The following is a 22,090-nucleotide window of genomic DNA, read 5'->3' on the forward strand; positions in this document are numbered from 1 at the left end:
GACTTATTTCACTCAGCATAATACCCTCCAGGTCCATCCATGTTGTCACAAATGGGAAGATCTCATCCTTTCTATGGCTGCATAATATTCCTCTCTCTGTGTATGTGTGTGTGTGTGTGTGTACGTACGCAATACATCTTCCATATCCATTCATCTGTCAATGGACACATAGGTTGCTTCCACATCTCAGCTATTACAAGTAATGCTGCAGTAAATGTAGGGGTGCATATATGTTTTCGAATTAGTGTTTTCATTTTCTTTGGGTAGATACCCGGTAGTGGAATTACTAGATCATATGGTATTTCTGTTTTTAAGTTTTTGAGGAACCTCCATACTGTTTTCTAAGGTGGCTGTACCAGTTTGCATTCCCACCAACAATGCATTTTAAAGCACAGGTATATGGGTTTCATTACAAAAATAAACTTGCATTTTTGAAATCTCATATTTAACCTTAGACTTTGGAAAATGTTTCTCCTGAGAGTTAGAAAAATAACAGCTACGTCTATTTCTTCCTTGTTTTTTTCCCTTTTATTAACAGTACCTCAGTGAAAGGATGCACTCTATGGGGAATACTTAATATTTTCTTTTGGGTATTACTATTTTTGGATGAAATTCTGTAAATGACTATTTCTTAATAAATGTGTAGGACTTTAGTATTTGGTGTAATGATGATCAGTCTATAGATTCTATACATTTTTCATGTTTTGGCTTGATCTATATCAGGGGTTCCATTATTTATATTTTAAATAATAAAGAGATGTATAAATTCAGCACATTCCCAGGGGATCATTAAAATGGCCATTTGCTAAACCATTGTATGTCTTAATCTTATGATTTCTAATAACTGAAGCAAGCGTTTCTGTTTTGGAACAACTGGAAGTGTCATTTTGTATGGAATCAGAATGCAGGGAGTGGTGGAATGCTTCAGGTCCATTTTGAGAGCTACAGTCATTCATAGCAGTTCAATCAACTTCAGGTCAGACAGGACCAAGCCAGTTAGCACATCATTTGTCTTCACTCGTGTACTTCAGACAAAAGTTGGAAAAAAAAAATGCCTTGAAACCATCTTCATCAGTAAATCACAAGAGAGAAAAAAGCATTTTGGATGATTGCGTCAGTTTGAAACAGGGTAGTTTAAAAATTGTCAGTGTAACTAGAAATTTCACATTTCTTCTCTAAAATAATTTTCATTTCTCTAAGCTTCTTTACAGTGGGATGTTAGGAAGTAACTTGAGATATTATATATGCTTTTCTTTTGCTTTCAAAATTATCTTTTACCTTTTGTAAGTTTTTATTACACTTTTAAAAAAATCTGAATTGACATTTTATTTTCAGGGCATTGACAGTAGTATCCATAGGGATGTTTCAGATTGACATCACTGATCCATTGTTTCTCTCCCCCTCATTTTTTTTAGAGTAAAGATGGCAAAAGTCCCCTGCACATGACAGCTGTCCATGGAAGGTTCACACGGTCACAAACCCTCATTCAGAATGGTAAGAGAGATCCTTCCGCTATGTTGTTATTTAGACAGTGTCCTGATCTGAGTGTGGCTGTCAGTTATCAGAACTTGAAAGATGATGCTCTGTTTTAGATGACAGTCTGTTTTATTAAGCTTAGATTTACACCATCCTTTGATGCACTTTGCTGAAAACTCTTTTTCAGACATATCATCACCATCCAGCTTAGGAGCGAGAACATCAAGCCACTGTTCCTCAGTTAATTCCTACTCAGTCAAAGAACATATGATTTTGAAACTGGAAATGATGTACTTATATGGGCTCAAGGTCCTGCACTTTTCACTCTGAAACTAATACAAATAACTATCATACATTTTCTAGCAGCAAATCTGAATTATTTTTAAGCTTTAGAATTCACCATAGTTTCCCAAGTTAAAACTCCTTAAGCTACTTGGGCAAAGGTAGGAAAAACGAGGTGAGTCAGAGGAAAAGCAGTTAAGTGCATGTTATAAAAGATGATAAAGTCACAGACTTGATAGAGACTTTGGAAAGTCACGTAATCTAGTAATTTTCCAGGCTCACAACAAAGGTATACTTGAACCACTGGGTTGTCTCTGTAGCCAGAGTACTAGGGAGTATCACTTCATATTACAGTTCCTAATGCTATTATGGGTCATGGCCAGCATCTGTGAGTGGATTGACCTTGACCACACAACTACTGCTTTCTTAGCAAATCTTAGAGACAATTAAAAAAAAATAACAGGTTTAGTCCAGATTTTATGCTGACATTTCAAGTTCAACGATTCCTAAACGATCTTTAGTTGACCCACATTTGTACTTCTCAAAATTCTGGCATTAGTCAATTTCTTGGACCTGTCTTTTTCTCATCTATAAGAATTTTGGATGAATTTTTAGTGATACTATGTTATGTCCTCGGCACTCAAGTCGTAAAACCAAAAAGTTACTTGACATGTGGATGGAAGATCAGCCAGGGAAATTATGCTTAGGAAGCAAAATATCTGCAGCAGGGCAAAGGAAATTTATAAGCATTTCAATGTAACTATAGGGGACAATAAATCCTGACAAGTTTCCAGTGAGCAAAGGAAAGTAAAATGAAAATTAACTGCACAACACCCATTAATTCTAATTTGAAATATGTGGAATGTCTTTGACATTCACTTTATTGAAGGGGACACTTTAATTGTTTTGTTTTGCTTGAAGTAAACAAAGGGAGATGGGGAGTGACCCTAGAGTGTCTCCTTCTCACACTTTCCTCATCCCATGTATTTCTCAACTGCTTTTTTTTTTTTTTCCAGAAAGTGTCCACTGGCTGAAAAAGAAATAAAACTAGGGAGATATTTGGTATCCATTTTTAAAAATTTAGTGTGAATGTAATCAGCGGGCCTTATCACTGATAAGAGAAAGAGCAAGGTTTCTCCTTGTAAGCACTGCCTTCCCATAGGTCCGTCCCTGTGGCCAGACCATCCTGGCCATCTCCTTTGAATCAAGGCCATGACCCATCTCTCCATGTAATGCTAGTGTGCTGACAACAGTCTGGAGATGCTGCTGGCTGCTTTGACCTCTCCAAAAGCCATGTCTGTGGACCGGAAGGACTCCCATGCCCTCTCTGGACATAGCTGTAGACTTATGAGTTGGGATGAGATCTGAAAGAGAACACATCTCTTGTCCTCAGTGATCAAGGAGCTTGTTTCGGAGCCTCATTTTTGGCTGAACTGGCATCTTGCTTGTGGCTCAGGTGGGGTCCAGGGGCCCAAAATGATGAGCTGTAGTGGCTATAATATATAGCCCATTGTATGTAATGATAAAGCTAACACGGACTGAGTGTTCACCCTGTGCCAGGCATTTGGGTAAGCACTCCACATAAACTCATGAGAAAGAGGTGCTATTGTCATCTCCATTTCAAAGATGGGGAAACTGAGGCAGGGAGGTTGTCACTTCCATCAGGATACATGGCAGGTATGTTGAGGAACAGGGATTGAAACATAGCCAATCTAACATCAGGGACTGAACTTTCAACCACTACATTTACAAATTCATTCTCTGGATGAACAATGGCATGTTAAAAAAATTTTTTTTTCAAAAGATTTCATGTATTTATTGGTCAGAGAGAGAGAGAGAGCGTGCACAAGCAGGGGGAGTGGCAGGGAGAGGGAGAAGCAGGCTCTCTGCTGAGCAGGGAGCTTGATGCGGGGCTCGATCCCAGGACCCTGGGATCATGACCTGAGCCGAAGGCAGACGCTTAACCGACTGAGCCACCCAGGCGCCCTTAAAAAATGTTTTTTAACTTGAATTTTATTTACTTTAAGATTCACTTATATCTAGACTAGAGTCACCCCTGTAGAAGGATGATTTGGCATTCTCTTCTCTCAGCTGACAATTCTTTGCATTCATTACATGTGAGAACTGTGAGTTCTTCCATTTGACATTTTAAAAAATGCCCTTAGGGAGAAGAATAGGAAGCTCTTTTCTTTTCCTCCTGTTTGTTGGCTTCCTTCTGGGAAACATCCAGAGGCTCACATCCCCAGACCTGGTGTCTGTCCTCCAGAGTGGGTCACTGCACAACAGGACTCTGAACGCCGGTCCCACGTGGGGACATCGGTTGGCTCCCTAAACCAACAGAGCATGCTACTGAGGAACATTCTTTGTGTTTATTTGTTTTGTGAAATCACCCTGGTGTTTGGACTTTTTATGACATTTCTCTGCTTCCCTGACTGTTCTCTATTCAGGGTTATTCTTCGTAATAACTTTTTCCAGAATCATTCAGCATTGGTAAGACAGTTGCCAAAAAAGAACAAAAAAAGAAAGAAACAAAAAACCAAACATACACACACACACCTCTTTTATTTTTGTAGATAGTGAGCAAAGACTGCCTCTGCTGTTCAGTCATGTTGTTTGTTGTCTGAAGCTGGGTTGTCGCAGCCAGAGAGGGAAAGAAGTGAATAAAGAAACAACGTGATGGCAGAAGGCATTTGATCCAGCCATTTGCACTAGGCCACTGCCTCAGATGCTGTCCAGCAGGTTACAAGAGTTCAAAAATGATGTTTTCTTCACAGAAGCTTTAAAAATAGAGTTTGAAGAGGAAGAGTCCAGTGATAGGTTAGGATGATTCATTGTGAGATTTTTGACCTTTTGGCTTACGATACTTCCGAGGCAGTTTAATAAGATGACCATTTTTGTTTGTGCAGGAAAAACTAACTTCAGATGAATGCTTAGATAATGCTGCATAAATTATCCCTTCTGACATGCTTTGCATACTTCTAAACTCATAAATGTTAATTTTCCTCACTAATTGTCAATAATCAGTTACCATCATTTGACTTGCAAGCTTCAAATGTGTAGTAAAGATACTTCATTTGCATGCCAGGCAAATCTTAAAGATTTTCAAGTGAAAATGGAAAGGTTTAGGGAATAACTATAAAATAGAAATTCATTCATCTAGAGGTTCTACTTATTTATTTATTTATTTATTTTAAAGATTTTATTTATTTATTTGAGAGAGAGAGAATGAGAGACAGAGAGCATGAGAGGGAAGAGGGTCAGAGGGAGAAGCAGACTCCCTGCTGAGCAGGGAGCCCGATGCAGGACTCGATCCTGGGACTCGAGGATCATGACCTGAGCCGAAGGCAGTCGCTTAACCAACTGAGCCACCCAGGCGCCCTAGAGGTTCTACTTTTTTAAAAAAAGATTTTATTTATTTATTTGACAGAGATATATAGAGAGAGCACAAGTAGGCAGAGTGGCAGGCAAAGGTAGAGGGAGAAGCAGGCTCCCCGCTGAGCAGAGAGCCCAACTTGGGGCACGTGAGGCTCGATTCCAGGACCATGGGATCATGACCTGAGCCAAAGGCAGCCGCTTAACCGACTGAGCCACCCAGGTGCCCTAGAGGTCCTACTTTAATATAAAACGTATTTCTGAATAACAAATACAGTCTCTCTTTTATTTTTCCACTAGTTATGATGTTTTTCTGAAATATATTTTAAGTGACAACAAAAGCATATATTGAAGATAATTAAGTATATTTTTACAGTTTTAAACTGACTTATGGGGGTGCCTGGGTGGCTCAGTCAGTTCAGTATCTGACTCTTGATTTCGGCTCAGGTCGTGATCTCAGGGTGATGGGCTCAAGTCCCTGTTTCAGGGGAGCCCTGCATAGGCTCTGCACTGGGCATGGAGCCTACTTAAGATTTTCTCTCTCCCTCTCTCTCTGTCCCTCTCCCCATTTGCATGCTCTCCCTCCCTCTCTCTCTCTCTCTCTCTCTCTAAAAACAAACAAACAAATAAATAAATAAAATGTTAAACTGACTTATGAAATAGTAGTAACAACAAGAAGAAACTTTATCAGCTCAGCCCCTTACCCTTTCCAGCATTTTTCACTATTTTCTTTCCCTACCCAATTTTTGGCATATTTGGGGCTGATAAACATGGAGGTTCTAACACTTCTTAAGAAGGTTTGGTGCCTGTTGACTGGGAAGGACTTGGAGTGTTGCAGTGTTTGTCCAGGGCAGAGGTTTCCCTGGCGTCTGGGGATCTGCCTCCCACATCTCCCAGGATCAGTTCTGGAGGTGGACCATTTAGGCCAACCACTGTGGGCAGTTCGCAGACAGATACATGGACCTTGGATTGTTCTGCAGTATCCATGGAGACAGTGTTGCAAATAGTTTCACGTGTGTCAGTTTCTTTATTGTCAGGATGTGGGGGAAGTCTTTCTAACCTCAATGCAAAATCTAAATAGAATGATAGAAAAGGCATGAATTCCAAAAATAGGTTTTTTTCAGACTACAAGAACAAAGAAGAATGAAGATGTAGGGGGGAAATATTTGTAATATGTATTACTGATAAATGGTGAATCTCCTAAATATTTTAAGAGCCCTTGAAAATCAAGGAATAAAAGACCACACACACACACACACACACACACACACACACACACACACACACACAGAGAAAAGTGGTCATGAACAAATAGTTCATGGAAAAAGATAAACAAGTAATCCTTCAGTATTTAAAAGATGCTCAGTTTCCTTAATATGAGAAATGCAAATGAAAACTATACTGACATATTACTCTCACCTATCACATGACAGGTATTCAAAGGCTTGACTAGGCTCTGAGGAAAACACACTCTCATACATTGCTCATGTGAGCAGCAAAATGGCACAGGACCTACAGGAGGAAATGTGGCAAAATTGAACAAAACCACATATTCATTTCTTTGACCTAGAAATCCCCTTTCTAGGAATTTACCCTGAAGATATACCCAACAGATAGGAAACAGTATATGCATGAGGTTATTCACTGCAGCATTCCTGATGATACCAAAATTGTATTTACTACCTAAATGCTTATCCATACCAGACTGGTGTACTTAACTAGTATCTCCATGCAATGGAAAGGAATAAAGCTGTACAAAAATGAAGAATACCTCCAAGAAGTGATTTTTAGGAGTGAATTCCAGGATATATTGTTAAATAAAAAAAGAAAAAGAAAGCAAGGTAGTCTGTGTGTTTATTTTTAAAATATTATTTATTTATTTGTCAGAGAGCATGCACAAGCAGGATGAGTGGCAGGCAAACGGAGAGGGAGAAGCAGGCTTCCCATTGAGCAGGGAGCCTGATGGGGGACTCGATTCCAGGACCCTGGGATCATGACCTGATCTGAAGGCAGACACTGAACCGACTGAGCCACCCAGGCATCCCACTGTGTGTTTATTTTTACAAAGAGAAACACAGAAAGCATATACCAAAACTAATGAAAGTGATTACTATAGAATGTGGTTGAGAACGAAGTAGAAGAGATGGAAATGAGAATGAGCCTTAAAAATATATATATAATTTTGACTTCTGAGACATGTGAATGAATTTTTTACATATTAATAAAATAAAGCTAAAAGCTGGTAAAAAATTTGAAAACAAACAGAATCAAATGAATCTCAACTATGTATCTAGTTAATAATACAAGCATACAGAATAAAGAATTCAGGTAACTCTTGAACAAAGTACTCCCTATTTATGCTAAAATCCTTGCTGGAAAATTTGTTGGGAAATAGGATATTTGCACAGCCTCAAAGTACCACCCACAAGTTGTTTGTTAATTACAAAAGGGAAAAGACATTTGCAATGGCAAGGGCTGGTGGGCGTCACCTTAACCAAATAATCAAGCCCCTTTTCTTATTGTGGTAAAATATATATGACATAAAAAGTTACCGTTTTAACTGTATTTAACTGTACAGTTCACTGGCACTAAGTACACTATCATTTTGTGTAAACAACACCACTGGTCAATTCTAGAACTTTTTCATCTTCCGAAACTGAAACTGTATGCGTTGCAAGTTATCAAAAATTGGCATCATCCGGTGGACTAACCTGACCTTATGTGTATTTTGTGGAGAAGCAGTGGGAAGTGCACATCAGCTCTGGGGTAGTCTTGCCAAAATGTTCTGAATCGAATAGAGGAAATAATCAGACAACTCTAGAATGCAGGACATTCCACCCCACTCCTGGCTTGACCTCCAAAGATATCAATGACATGAGGCATGGATGGATAGATAGATAGAGAGAGAGAGAGAGAGAGAGAGAGAGAGAAAAGGCATGAAGATTATTTTAGATTAAAAGAAACTAAAGGGACATGACAAACCAAATGGTAGCAGAATCTTCTGTTGGGTCCCGGATTTAAAAAACTAACAGCCATGTTGCATATTTTGGAGATAATTGGAGAAATTGGAATATGTTGTATATTACATAAAATTATGATATCAACATTAAATTTCTCTTTTTTTAAGATTTTATTTATTTATTTGACAGAGAGAGAGACACAGCAAGAGAGGGAACACAAGCAGGGGGAGTGGGAGAGGGAGAAGCAGGCTTCCCGCCGAGCAGGGAGCCTGATGGGGGCTCGATCCCAGGACCCTGGGATCATGACCTGAGCCGAAGGCAGAAGCTTAAAAGACTGAGCTACCCAGGTGCCCCTAAATTTCTTGAGTATACTAATAGAATTGTAGTTATGTGGGAGAATGTCTTTGTTCTTAGGGGTAAAATGTCATGATGTCTAACTTATTTTTAAATGGTTAAGTAGACCAGGGCGCGTGCGTGGTTTGTTCGGTTAAGCATCTTCCTTTAGCCTAGGTCATGATCCCAGGGTCCTGGGATCGAGTCTTGCATTGGGCTCCTTGCTCAGCAGGAAGCCTGCTTCTCCCTCTGCCTGCAGCTCCCCCTGCTTGTGCCCTCTCTCTCTCTGACAAATAAATAAAATCTTTTTAAAAGTGGTTAAATAGACCAACTGTATTTACTATATATTTATGAAAAGGGGAGAGAAAGAAAGAAATGTAGTAAAATAAAAAGGGAAAAAGAAGGCAAAATAAGACAAAATAAGAAGAAAATACTATATAATTAAAAGGACTGTTGATTAATATGGTAGTTTTTGTAAATATAGATATTTCCAGTTCATAGTTATATGTTTACTCATTTTACTTATCATATTTTAAACCAAATAATCAAACTATATTAAGTATTTTCTTGAACTTTCTATTCTCTTTGGTTCTGATGCTTTAGTATAAAGTTTGTGTAGGTCTTTAATCAAGCAGGTGAAATTAAAATTGGGTGTATCTTCAGAATTACATTTCATGGGATTTGATAACTTTGTCCCTTCAGAGCAGGAACTGAGTTGTGAGATTTTAGATCCTTAAATAAGACAATATGGAAAGACTTGTCTCAAAAGCATTTCTAATAGACTTCGCTCTATGCAGATTTACTACTACTACTTCAGATGGTGCCCCGTCCCCTGGAAAGGCATTCTTGCACTTGGATCAGAGATGTACAGAGAGGGGGAAGAACTCAGCATTTGGACAACATGAGAGACTGGCATAGAATGTAGTATCTGAATCCGCCGGAATCCTTATGTTATCCTGTATTAAAACATCTCTTTCAGGCGGTGAAATTGACTGTGTGGATAAGGATGGCAACACTCCTCTCCATGTGGCTGCAAGATACGGTCATGAGCTTTTGATTAACACCTTAATAACCAGCGGAGCTGACACAGCCAAGTAGGTTACTGCAAAAATACTGCCATGTAGTAGACAGTTTCCATTAATCTAGGTTAAGGTGGATCTGTACCGTTATGCTAAATACAAATTAAATTTGCACTAAGTTAAGGGACTTTTAATGACAGATGCAAGGAAGAACCAATTTTATTTTCAGCTGTATCAGAAAGAGGACTCGTCCAGTGGTTTTAATTAGGGAGACTGGAACTGTATTCCTAACTCCACTTTCTAATATTCTGTTCCTTCCAGTGTTTAGTATTGGTTAAGCAGGAAGAATAAGACATAATTGGGCAAATTCAGAATTTATTCAGGGTGCTTGCTGAGTTTTGACGATAGAATTAGGGGGTACCGCTGAGTAAATCTACTGCATAGGGAAGAGGGACTGACTTCATGTTACACTTCAATTCCACAAGAATATAAGCATTTGAACAAGTCAGTCATAGTGCTGGGTGCTATGGGAAATTTCAGAAATAAGTCACCTGGTTGGTACCTTTAAGGAGCTAATAATTTTGTTAGAGGCCCAAGGCCCTCTTGAGACAAAGAACCATGCAAGACAGTATATACTAAAATATAAAATAAATATATAAATATCTATATAAATATAAATAAAATCCTAAATGAGGCAGGATTTAAGTGGCAAAGCGTTCAGGGTAGACAGTATATGCCATTGAGTGTAGACAGGTCGGAGAGAGCTCAAAGGTGGCCAGAGTTTCCAGAAAAGCCTTCAAGCAGGTGAGTTTCAGGCAGGCTTTGAAGGATGACAATTACTTGAGTAGAGCAGGAGTGCAGACATCCTGAGCAGGGAGGAAGGCAGGAACAGAGTTGAAAGAGTACAATTCTAGGACGCTCTGCCCTGAGGTAGTATCATGGGTGGTTGGGAGCTCAGACTTTCGTGGGCACTACGTGGGCTCCAATCCAAGCTACCTCGCCCGTGAGCTGTGTGACCTTGAGCCTGTTCCTAAAGCTCTCTGTGCTTTGGTTTCCTCATTTCAAAAATGGGAGTAATAACAGTACTTGCCCATAGGTGTGTTATGAGGATTAAAGGATTTAATTACTAGTAAAGCTCTCTGGTATAGGTAAAGATCGATGTATGAGTATATAAATTATTGCCTAACATTATTAAACAAGATAACCCATGTTAAAAGCTCTTTGAAGAATGCCTACCACAGAGGACGCTATCAACAACTATTATTTTATTACTTAATAATATGTAGTAGAACCAAATTCAAGAGAGCCATAAAAAACTGAATAAAGAGTGTAGCTTTGATCACAGAGACCATGGGTAATAAAAACTAAGTTTTCAGGAGAACAATATAAGAGCACTGTAGCATTAGAAATTCTATTTTATTTGCCAAGGTTGTGCAACAGAATTGAAAATCTTGCTTGAGAATAAGCCAAAATTTAAATGGTCCGTGGAAGGCACTGGTGGTTTCCAGCAACCTCCTAGGGCCCCAATCTAGTGGCGGGAACAAGATCCAGAGCAGATGACTCAAGTATTGTGAGGTTTGTACCACACTATGGGAACATTCAGGGAGACACTGACTCTGCGGGCTTCACGAAAGAGGTGACATTTCAGCAAAAAGAAGAATGGGTAGGAGTTTGTCAGGTAAACAAAATTGTGTGAGGTAAAAAAGATAGAGGGAAAGCAAGGAAGGACATTCCAGGAAGAGAGAACAGTATTTACAAAGGCACAAACATGTGAATGTGTTGAAAGATTGCCAAGCCTGGATCATCTGATGTGTGTGGAGAAATGGAAAGAAATGAGGTGGGAAGGCAGGAAGAGCCACATCTTGAAGGACCTTGCATGTCCCGCTATGGAGTTGAATTCTGTTCTGAGGAATTTGGAAGCTGTTAAAGAATTATAAAGTGGATGTAGGGAAGGTTGTGTCTCATGATCCCATTTGTGGGTGCGAAAGATCATTCTGATCATAGCCCACACATGGGGGAGGTGGTCCAGACCAGGGACATGTGGTGGCCTCTTGCAAATGTCCAGGGAGGAGAAGATGAGGACTTGGGCTCAGGACCAGGCTGGGGGTGGAAAGAGAGGGTCACGCTGACAAACAGTAAGAGCAGTGGGCTGTCTCCTTTCAGAAGAAAGAAATCCACTTACAGTCAGCCTTTTTGACTGGGCTATTGCAAGTTAAAAGAAGCATCTCAGTCTTGTGGAAAGAGCACTGTCCTAAGATTCAGGGAGCTCTTACTGGATTCTGAGTTCCCCACCAGGTCATGGCTGCTCAAAGCCGGAGATCATAAATGCTCCACGTTCGTTAAGCAGGAGTCAAATATCTAGGCACATCCACTTCACCCGTGATATGTTAATATTTTCAGTGGTAGTTTTCTTTCAACTCAGGGCCACTTGGGGAGTTTTAACCAAACAATCACGAATTTTTTTTTTAAGATTTTATTTATTTATTTGACAGAGAGAGAAGAGTGGCAGGCAGAGGGAGAGGGAGAAGCGGGCTCCCTGCTGAGCAGGAAGCCTGACTCAGGGTTCGATCCCAGGACTCTGGGATCACGACCTGAGCCAAAGGCAACCGCCCAACGGACTAAGCCACCCGGGCACCCCCAAACAACCATGAATTTCTGATTTTCTTTCAGATTTGGATCCACTTGAGTGAGAAATGGGGCCCACTACTTACTTAAAATTTCCCCAAACACATTTGCTCAGTAAGCACAAGGTTCATTTCTTCGTAATTATTTTGCCTGCAGTTTATGCGAGCACACACCATGTGGCAAAAGTGCCTTAGAGATGGCATTGTTGTTCAAGTAGCCTTTCCTTCCACTGCCTGTGCTGTGTCCTGGGGATGCCGCGAGGCAAACATTGTCCCAGCCTCAAGGAGCCGCATCTGGTTATGTCACAGCGTATCTGGGGATAAGAACGCTCCCTGCAGTAAACAGTGGTTCATTAGGCCGCACTCGCGCATGCGTGCGCACGTGTGTGTGTGTGTGTGTGTGTGTGTGTGTATGTGTGTGTAGTGCATGGGGAGGGAAATCACCTGACGGGAAATGTCAAGATGGGGGAAGGAAAGTTGGAGAAGATTAACTTTGCTAAGATCCCTCAGAAAATCACTGTTCTCTGGGTTCCTTGTAGATCTATGTGGAGTAGCTTATTAAAGAGGAGAAAAGTAGGACTTTTCCCTCTATTAATAAGTAAACAAATAGCATTTATGAAAATAACCTGTCCTCATTCATTAAAAATATGACCAAATATATTTTAAAAGATCTCTATATGGTAAGTGTTATGGTCATTACTTTCTTATGATTTTGTTTGAATCTCATTCTCGGGCCTGATGAAATGTTTTTGATATTCTTCTTTCTTCTCTGGGCTTTAAGTCAGAGCACTTTCTGCAACTTGACTCAGTGCTCATGCAACTTTATGTGGTGCCAAAGTCCTCTGGTTTTTCTTCTTTAACTTTTTTTAAGTTTGAGCCACTTGTCTCTGGGATTTTAATTTGTCTTCTGCCTTACTGATTCTGCCTCAACTGCAGCAAAATTAGGGGTATTATAGTTATTCAGGTAACTAGTTCTGCTGTCTGTTCATTCACTAAATGTTTGCTGAAGGTCTGTGAAGTCTCACCCGCTGCGTCAGCTTCTGGGGTTGCAGGAGTCCCTGCCCTCAAGGAATTTATAATTCATTGGGGGCAAGAATTAAACAAGCAGTTATAATCATGCATGCAAAGTGTGATGCAAGAATCACTGGGTGCCACTGGATACAGAACGTATGTTGGACATAGCAGGGCTGGGGTGGGGGGTGGGGCTTCCAGGAAGAGCAGTGCTTAATGGAGACTGCAGGGTTAATAGCAATTAGTTAGGTTGTGGTACTGAGAGACCTGCGGATCCCAGGTATAGACGTAAGTTATTTTTATTATAGTGTTACTTGAATATGTATAAATGTCAAACTCAATAGAGACTCCTTAGGGTTTGCCTCTGCTATATCAGTAAGTCAAAAAAAAATTACAGCATACATGCAAACAGCACTCAGTTTTCACAGGTTAACAGTAGCAGCAAATATTTATGAGTGCTTACCTGTGCTAGGCACTAACTCTCAGGAATTATATTTAATTGTCACAGCGACCCCATGGGTAAGTGACATGATGATCGCCATCTTATAAGTGAAGTAAATGAGGCACAGAGAAGTTCGCTTACTTGCCTGAGGTCACAGAGCTTGTGAGGGGGTGGAAATGAGACTCTATCCTCAGCCATCTGGATCTGGAGGCGAGGCTCCTCAGTGAGAGGCTTATTGCCTCGCTATGTAGTGGATGGTGCGATAGCGCACCATTTGCCAAAACTAAATCACCATTTTCATGGGGTTATTGTCCTGGTGGCCGAGGCGCTGTCTTGTTAGAGGTCAGTACATGCTGCAGGACTAGAAGTTTTGCAGTGGCTTTGACACAATAGAGGGCCAGTGGGCTTGTCACAGTACAAACGCCAACTACTGCCAAATTCGGTGCATCTAGAAGGCTAAGCATACTGCATTGTCACTGGCCCTTCCCAGCTTCAGGCATCATTTGTCTGTTACGTCCACTTTTTTTGTGTTCTTATTGGCCCCTGCCAATTTACAAGTAGTTCCTCATGACACCAGTGTGATCCCAAGTACAGACACGGGCGCTGACATATGGCAGAGGTCTGTCATGAGGAGGTGGTTGTTGAGATGAGCCAGAATATGCTTTTATACTACTTGCTTTAGGATATCATCAAAAGGAAAAGATAGTTTAGAAATTCCCACAGAGAACTCTTGAAAGCCCGAAGGTATTTCCGGTGGCCCCCAGAGATGCACTAACTAGTTTGAGAAAGGCTATGAGAAGCTGGGCACAAAAATGAGTTTCTTGTGCCAAACAAAGCCTGGGGCAGGATAGAGCCTTGGCTTCTCCAGGAGGAAGGGGCAGAAGTCCACTGAGTCTGGAATACTGGTTGATTAAGCAACAGCTAGATCCAGAAGTGGCTTGTTAAGCCACATTAGAGTGTTTGGTCTTGACTCAAAAGAAACCACTGAAAGTGTCAGTAGGTTGCAAACAGCAAGGACCAGCCTCATTGTTGTCAGTTATACCCAAATGCCTCTAACTTAGGGGTGTGTGATAAATACTCAGAATGACATAGATAAAATTAATAGGAAACTGATCTTTTGATTTGGGTTGATCAGTCAAGTAAGAATCATAAAATCATTTGATGATTTTAAGGAATCACAGCCTGATTACAACTTCAGAACTTACAGAATGCTGATTATGCAACTAAGCTAATAATAATTTCAAGGGCAGTACTAATACTAACTTTTATGGTAAAAGCTTATCATGGTCCAGACCTTCTGTTAGCACCTGGGTGCATTATTAATTAGTTCTTACAATTGTTACAATTCTTTGTTCTTACAATTCTTACAATCTTACCCTGTAAGATGACACTGTTTTGATCTTTATTTTCGGGATTGAGGGAACCATTACATACTTGCCAAAGATCAAATAGCTAGCAAGTGTCAAAATTAGGACTCAAACCCAAGATTTCTGACCCCATCACCTTAACTACAGTGTTTTTTTAGCATACAGCCTGAGGGAAGGCTCTAGAAAGCACTGGAAGTGAGAAGGAACAGCCCTCTCTGATGCCAAGGGGAAAGCTTAAAAGAACTGATGTTCTAATAGTGCACAAGCCCTTTCCTTACCTCTGATAGCTGTCTACAATTTATTCTGACCTCATTTATTCTGAAATAACTGGGTAGGAGATGCCAGCTAACAGCTAAATTAGAAATAGCTAATACAAATGTGTCCCATTAATTTTATGACTGGTCAAATGTAGCATTTTAGCTGGAATTGGTCTCCTCTTTCCTGTAATTTATGCATTGTTAAGTTTAGTGTTATCTGTCATCTTTATTTCTTGATCTTCTTTGATGTATAAAATAAGATAAAATAAGAGTGATGCTTATTTGCCTAAGACAGCCAAACCCTAATTTTCCTGCTAAAGGTTTTATGACTCTTACTTTATAAGCAGTCTTACTTTATAACAATAAAGGAGTAATTTTATTTTGAAATGCGTGAATCATTTCTGAAGTGATTCAGAGATTCTGAATTTGACTTTTATTTTCTTTCCAATCTTGGCCTGATTGAACCATAGTATCATATTCAAGTTCAAATGCCAGTGGTACTTGAGTCTAAATTAATATGTTTTCAAACCTACATGGAGGTGGTGATGTTTTATTAACTATGGAATAAAATATATATATCAAACAATTTTTGCTAGACCTTTTAGAATAGTTTTACCCCCTTCTCAAGTTTATAAGTAATAGAAACAAAAGAGAGAATTAGCTAATGTAGAGTATGATGAATTAATATAATGATGTTAAGTGGCAAAGTTGATTAGAAATATTAATAATGAAGTTTATGGAATATATTACAATGCTGTTGCTGTTACACTGTCACTTATACTTTTTATGTTTTTCCTAATTGATTTCTTATAGAATTTGATACTATTTTCTCTAATTCATTTGCTTGTATTACTGTATATAAAGATACGTATTTTTGTATCTTTATAAAATTTATTAAATTGTGTATATATACATACATGCATGTATATGCATGTGCATATAATATGTAATACATAACATTTTAATATATCTTATATATTATGTATTTGTACACATATATATTTCTATTAAAGTTATATTTAAAGAATGGGGAAGGCTCAAAGAAATCTTGAGAAATCCAACCCAATTCCAGGCACATTCTTTCAGAAACTTAAAACCATCCTAGAAAATATTGTTTTTCTCTTGCAAATGTCCAGAGATACTAATATAATCACATTTTTGCCTTACTTGCCCTAAACAAATAAAGTGGTTAGGTACAGTCTCATTGGCTTAAAATTCCATTTAGTAAGGTGTTTTTAAAACATGTTATACATGCTAAAAAATCACGGCATCAAGAGGACAATATAAAGAGCAGCACAGATAGAAAAGCTTCTCTCCCATCCCCCAATGCCCGCTTCCTTTCCGTGAGCATCAAGGTTGTCACTGGTACAATTGCTTTTCAGAATTGTTTTTGTAAATGATGAGAGAGGCAATTACAAGCAGTTCTCCTCTGCATGACACTGCCCGGAAGACAAGCAAATTGCATCTCTTGATGGATGCCAGCTATTATATACAGTGGGTTGGAAATCTCCATATAGGGAAAGGAAAACGAACAGAGGGGAGACTGAACAAAAACACCAGTACACAGAAGTTTTCACAGAAAGAGAGAGGTAGTTAATTGTTGACCGACTCAGATTTGGCAGAACGCTGAATACCATGAAATAGCTGTGAATGTGTATATACTTTCACACATTCACACACATCGTAATAACTTTTGAGATAGCAAATAAAAGTCATGTATCTGAAACCTAACCAACTCAAACCATATGTGTTTCTTAATGAGTTATAGAATCTGAAAACAGGCAACGTTGTGCCAGGGAAGAAACTTGGGTCATTAATGCTGCAGGTGTAAATACACGTACTTACTTGTGTTATGCAGAGGATTTGCAGAATTTGAAATACGTTATTTGACTGTGGTGAGATATTCTGAGAAATGAGCACTAACATTATAAATTCTTCTAAGAACACCGGAACCTCTCGATGATGCTGTTTGTTAGGAACGACAGTTCAGCACACGGCTTTGGGTCCTTGTGTGAGGAGAGGTGATAGGCAAGAGGAAGATTTGATTTTAAAGGAAAAAGCATGGCTGTTAGAAGGGACACTGCCTGTCCCTTAAGGGATCATCCTGGGGACTGTGTTATGATGGGGTATCAGTCTAAAAAGTCCTTTTCTAGACTCCTTCTGTAATACTGTTAGGGAAAGTATGCTAGATTTATGAAACGTACGCAAAATAATGTGTGTTGCTCCAGCACATTTTTGTGACTGGTGTCCTGAGGTGGGTTAAAAGGCAGTATGAAAGTCTGTTAGGAAGATGAAGTTGTACCCGCAAAAGGTAAACATTGGTTTTTAGTCGCATGCAACTTTTTTTTTTCAATAATACAGCCATTATTAACTCTTAGCAAAGTACTTGGCACATAATAGGTCAATAGTATTTCTTTATCAATTCAAGGAATCGAACAGGTCGCTGAATAAAACAGATTGCTGACATAAAACTACTCAGCTGAAAGAAAAAAAGGTAAATTAATCTTAAATGTAGAGTCACCCTTTATAGGAAACATTATCTTAAAAAGATACATTCCTATTGTTAGGGGTTTTTAATTCTGGTCTAGGTTTAGGATTTTATTATGTTAAGGTGGAAAATGATTGTATAATAATTTCCTGAGTGGAGGAATTATAAAATTATTTCAGGCAAGGGTCCTGAAGCAAGGTGTTGGGGATTTAATTTTCATCAGAGAACTTCCAGAAACGTTGTCCTCTGCATGTATCTTGAGATCTGTTACTGTGAGCCGCTCTGTTTTTTCCTCCTCAGGTGTGGAATCCATAGCATGTTCCCCCTACATTTAGCTGCCCTAAATGCTCACTCTGACTGCTGCAGAAAACTCTTATCATCGGGTAAGTAACCCCATTAGCACAGATGAGGCTTAATGTGTCCTGTAAGTGAGCCACATGGCTCTAGGTGTCTGGTCAGAGTAAGTGGCTACCTGTGCTTCCTGTCATTCATTACCTGATCTGGGGACAGCTCCCAGCAGTCCTTGGTGTTGTTGCTGTTTGAGTGTCAGTATGCCTGCCCGGAGATGAGAGTCTTGCCTGTTTTTCAAGTTAAAGCTTGGGTGAGCCAGAGTGAGAGACAGGCAAAGGGGTGGCCATAGCTTACCGGAAGTTTGTCGGAATCAGGGAAAATATCTTTGAGGCTTAAAAGGGTGGATTTAACAGTTAATATTTTCAACAAAGGAAAAAAGGCCAAAGCCCCCACATTTTGACAGTAGAAATGTCACGTTACCTTCCTCCTCTGTGGGCTCTGATAAATCCCTATAGTGTGATCCCCTCCAACTAGGTTTAATTTTTATTTTTTAAATGTGAGTCTGTTTGGAACCAAGAAATTCTTCCTGGTTTGGAGCTTTGCTAATCTTTCTTATCACTGCTTCTGCCAACCTCCATGTATTAAGAAGTTCCTGGCTTTCAAAGGTGATAGAGGTCTGCAAGGCAAAGATTGTTTATGAATTAATTCAACAGACATCCCAGAGGCATTTTTTTTTTCCTTTTAAGTGCTTTACCTGTGGTTGATTCTGCCTTCACTGCTTTTGGCATGTTTAAAAATAATCCCTGCATGAAAGCATGTTTCCTGAATCTTAAACCAGCTGAAAGCTAATAATACACATAAGAAAATATCTACTCCAGCATGTTAAGATCACTCCTTTGCTGTCCATGTTTTCTCCATGTGTTCTGTCTGCCTGTCTATTGCCCTACTTATCTCAAATTGGTTTCATAAATTTCTATCCTGGAATTGAAATATGGGGCTGTGGTTCACCCAGGGCTGAATGTGAAAATAAATTCTTCTAGACTTCATGGTTCTTCCTATAAAATTGCCAAGCTTGAGCAGTTACCATTCGTTTCCATGACAACCTCTTTCTGACTACAATTGCTTGCGTTCTGGTTTTTCTACTAACTGATTTTTCTGTCTCTGCAATGTTTCTTGTGGTTTAACTAGGACAAAAGTATAGCATAGTATCCTTGTTTAGTAATGAGCACGTGCTGTCTGCAGGCTTTGAAATAGACACCCCAGATAAATTTGGAAGAACGTGCCTTCATGCTGCTGCTGCAGGAGGGTGAGTAGTTAGCAATTTCAGTTCTTGTTTCATGACTTAACTCCTAATTTCTCTTACTTGGCTTAAGTTGTCTGTGAATCAAAAGCAATTTCCTTAATAAGATGGGTAAGAATCATTTCTGCCAATACCAAATATCACTTTTGCATTTCCATATTAATTGTATGTTTGTTCTTCCTAAGAAAAAATTTTAGCCCATCTCATATAGAAAATAGTTTTCTTTTGTTTTCTCTTCTCTCTCTCCTTTTTTTTTTTAATTGTAAGTCTTCAGCCTATAGAATATGTATCTACTTGATATGCACTCTACCAAAAGAAAATAATTTGAGATTTGTTCCTAAGTTTTTCCTTTTTTGTCACTGGTAGGTGGAGGATGATCAAGGAAATCCAAGACTGAGTTAGTTCATGTTTATTTACAGCTATTTTTGTCCTTATTTCAAAACTGATTTTTTTTTTAAAGATTTTATTTATTTATTTGAGAGAGAGAATGAGAGATAGAGAGCATGAGAGGGAAGAGGGTCAGAGGGAGAAGCAGACTCCCTGCTGAGCAGGGAGCCCGATGTGGGACTCGATCCCGGGACTCCGGGATCATGACCTGAGCCGAAGGCAGTCGCTTAACCAACTGAGCCACCCAGGCGCCCAAAACTGATTTTTAAGTACGTAAATGGTTAAAGGTGACTAAAGGTCAAGAAAACCCAAGGGGTTGGCAAGAAGCGATTTAATCCTTGCCTTTTTGTTTCAAGTTGTAAAGAGCATTTTTCATCAGATACTCTTTTTCATATCAGTGGTGAGAGTGAGGCTCTGATCAATATGTTGTTGATATGTGACCCGATATTGACCAAACATGGCCTCTCTCGGATGACCTTGTTTGGGTAAGGTGTTAGTTCTTAATCAGTTTGCTAGTCCTCAGGGAACAGCAATGCTTCTCCATTTGTCATCTGTACATTATCAAAGGCATTACCTCTTTATCAGAGGTGGGTTGACTGTGAAGCTTTAGGGCCCTTCTTTGCATGGGTCCCTTCTGAAACCTTGTATTTAGTTTTATATTCATAATTGTGTGTTATTTTTTAAACGAATCTCCTTCTCCCCAACCCTTCTCTCCAAATCGAATGAGCTTCATAAGACACACATCTGGATCTGCCTCTGCCTTTGATCCTTTGGTTTTACTCAGTAAGAGACAGGTGCTTTTATATCAACTAGCGTGTGACACCAACACATAATGGTCTCAGAAAGTTCTTATATTTTCTGACTGAAACAGCGGGTTCTCTGAGAAAGGTGGCTACAAAGAGTGGATAGGGGTAGGGGAGAGCCCTGCTCGGGTTCCTCATTAATGAGATCATTTTTCATATTTAAATGATAATAAAACAATAAATCCTAGACTACTTCTCAGCACTCCAAGTTTAGAACAATAATGGATGATTGTCTCTTTGTATGCCGACATTTAAAAAAAGTATCAGACCTTGGCAACACACCATTCTGGATTCATATCTGAAACTCCTATTACAATTATTATTTAGCGACATGCCTTTCAATAGGAAAATTCACTTCAGTGGGTCCTTTTTCTCTACTAAACATGATTTATTGCTTCTGCGAATGACAAAGAAGCTTTGGAAGATCACTATGCTCCATTACATCATTTCCGGCCTTTTATTTTTTGTACATTTATTTATTTACCTGTATTACAAAGACAGGGAAATGCAGCTGTTTTATTTCCCATTTTGGAGAGTCTGGGTTGAAAATGGTTATCACGGTGAATTCATTCTCCTGTGATAAAAGGTAATGCTTCTCCATTCTGGCTCATTGTTTAGAGGTGATGTGAAATCATCATAGGTGTAAGGGGTTGTTTCCCAAACTCTTGATGGTTTTAAAAGAGAATCTTGGGATACACGATGAAACCATCACTAAAAGGTTTAACCATGTAATAATTATTAAATACCTTGGTCATGGAATTGAAAATGTTCCATCAAGCTCTTTGATGCATTGATTTATTAGCTTGGAAAAAGGAATTTCAGGAACCTTAGATCCTTGCAATACCGTATTCCTCTAAGATGTTCAGGTTGGTTTTGCGTTAGCAGAATTTAAAGCTGGAGCTATCATTTCATCTTGGCCTGCACTTTGCCAAAAACAGCTCTTTCTGAAGATAGCCCGGCAATTGACCTCTACCATCTTAATGATGTTTTTTTCCCTGTCTTTCTAGTAATGTGGAATGTATAAAACTCTTGCAGAGCAGCGGAGCAGATTTCCATAAAAAGGACAAGTGTGGGAGGTATGTAAACAGGGAATTCTGCTTCAAGTGCCTCAGTAACAGGGATGGGGAGCAGTCCATCTGGAAATTATGTTATAGTGAAATGGTAAACAGGGAAGCTAGCTGGGGAGATTCCATCCTCAGAAGGAAATCCCTTTTTGTAGTGAAACACCAACAAAGCAGGCACAGGCCCCAAGACAAGCATCTCCTCTCACGGCTTCTGTTACAAGGGCCAGGTGTGTCTTGCCTTCTTCCAGTTTTGTTCCCGTAGCATCTCTCTACCCCTCCCCTCCACGTGCACCCTGGCTCTTGGAGTTGCGACAGGTTTCTTCTCTTAGCAACCTACCTAGGCTAACGCCTACTCACCCTTCCAGATTTATATCAAATAACCCCTCCTGCCCCCGCTGCACGGGTGCCCCTCCTCTCTGCTCTCTTGGGACCCTCCCTACTCCACAACTGGAGCACACATCACACTGTTCTAGTGGGCCAGTAAAAGAGCCCATACATTGACTGTAAAATATAAAAGAGTGACCTTGAAAATTAATAAATAGTTGGTAAGATAAAGTTATTTTATTTCTACTCTTCCATTTGATTATTATTCCCTAACTGTTGGCTAGGGAAGT

The 22,090-nt window shown here is 39.5% G+C and overlaps 1 protein-coding gene across 7 annotated transcripts in view; it reads left to right on the forward strand.

Annotated features, from left to right (window-relative positions):
* The window catches only part of ANKRD44 (ankyrin repeat domain 44), a 323,392-nt gene that overhangs the window by 198,458 nt on the left and 102,844 nt on the right, over positions 1-22,090 (forward strand). For 6 of the 7 annotated variants that reach the window (XM_028121815.2, XM_088021608.1, XM_088021607.1 and 3 more), the window contains 5 exons: positions 1,416-1,494; positions 9,403-9,517; positions 17,932-18,014; positions 19,165-19,228; positions 21,420-21,488. In XM_028121815.2, coding sequence (XP_027977616.1) covers positions 1,416-1,494; positions 9,403-9,517; positions 17,932-18,014; positions 19,165-19,228; positions 21,420-21,488 — 410 coding nt within the window. Of the gene's footprint in view, positions 1-1,415; positions 1,495-9,402; positions 9,522-17,931; positions 18,015-19,164; positions 19,229-21,419; positions 21,489-22,090 lie in introns of those variants that run through there. The other variant, XM_088021610.1, reaches the window with a different exon arrangement.

The sequence above is a fragment of the Eumetopias jubatus genome, unplaced genomic scaffold (assembly GCF_037043125.1).
Source record: "Eumetopias jubatus isolate StellerSeaLion01/CBP00866 unplaced genomic scaffold, mEumJub1_p1.0 scaffold_3, whole genome shotgun sequence".
NCBI classification, from domain to species: domain Eukaryota; kingdom Metazoa; phylum Chordata; class Mammalia; order Carnivora; family Otariidae; genus Eumetopias; species Eumetopias jubatus.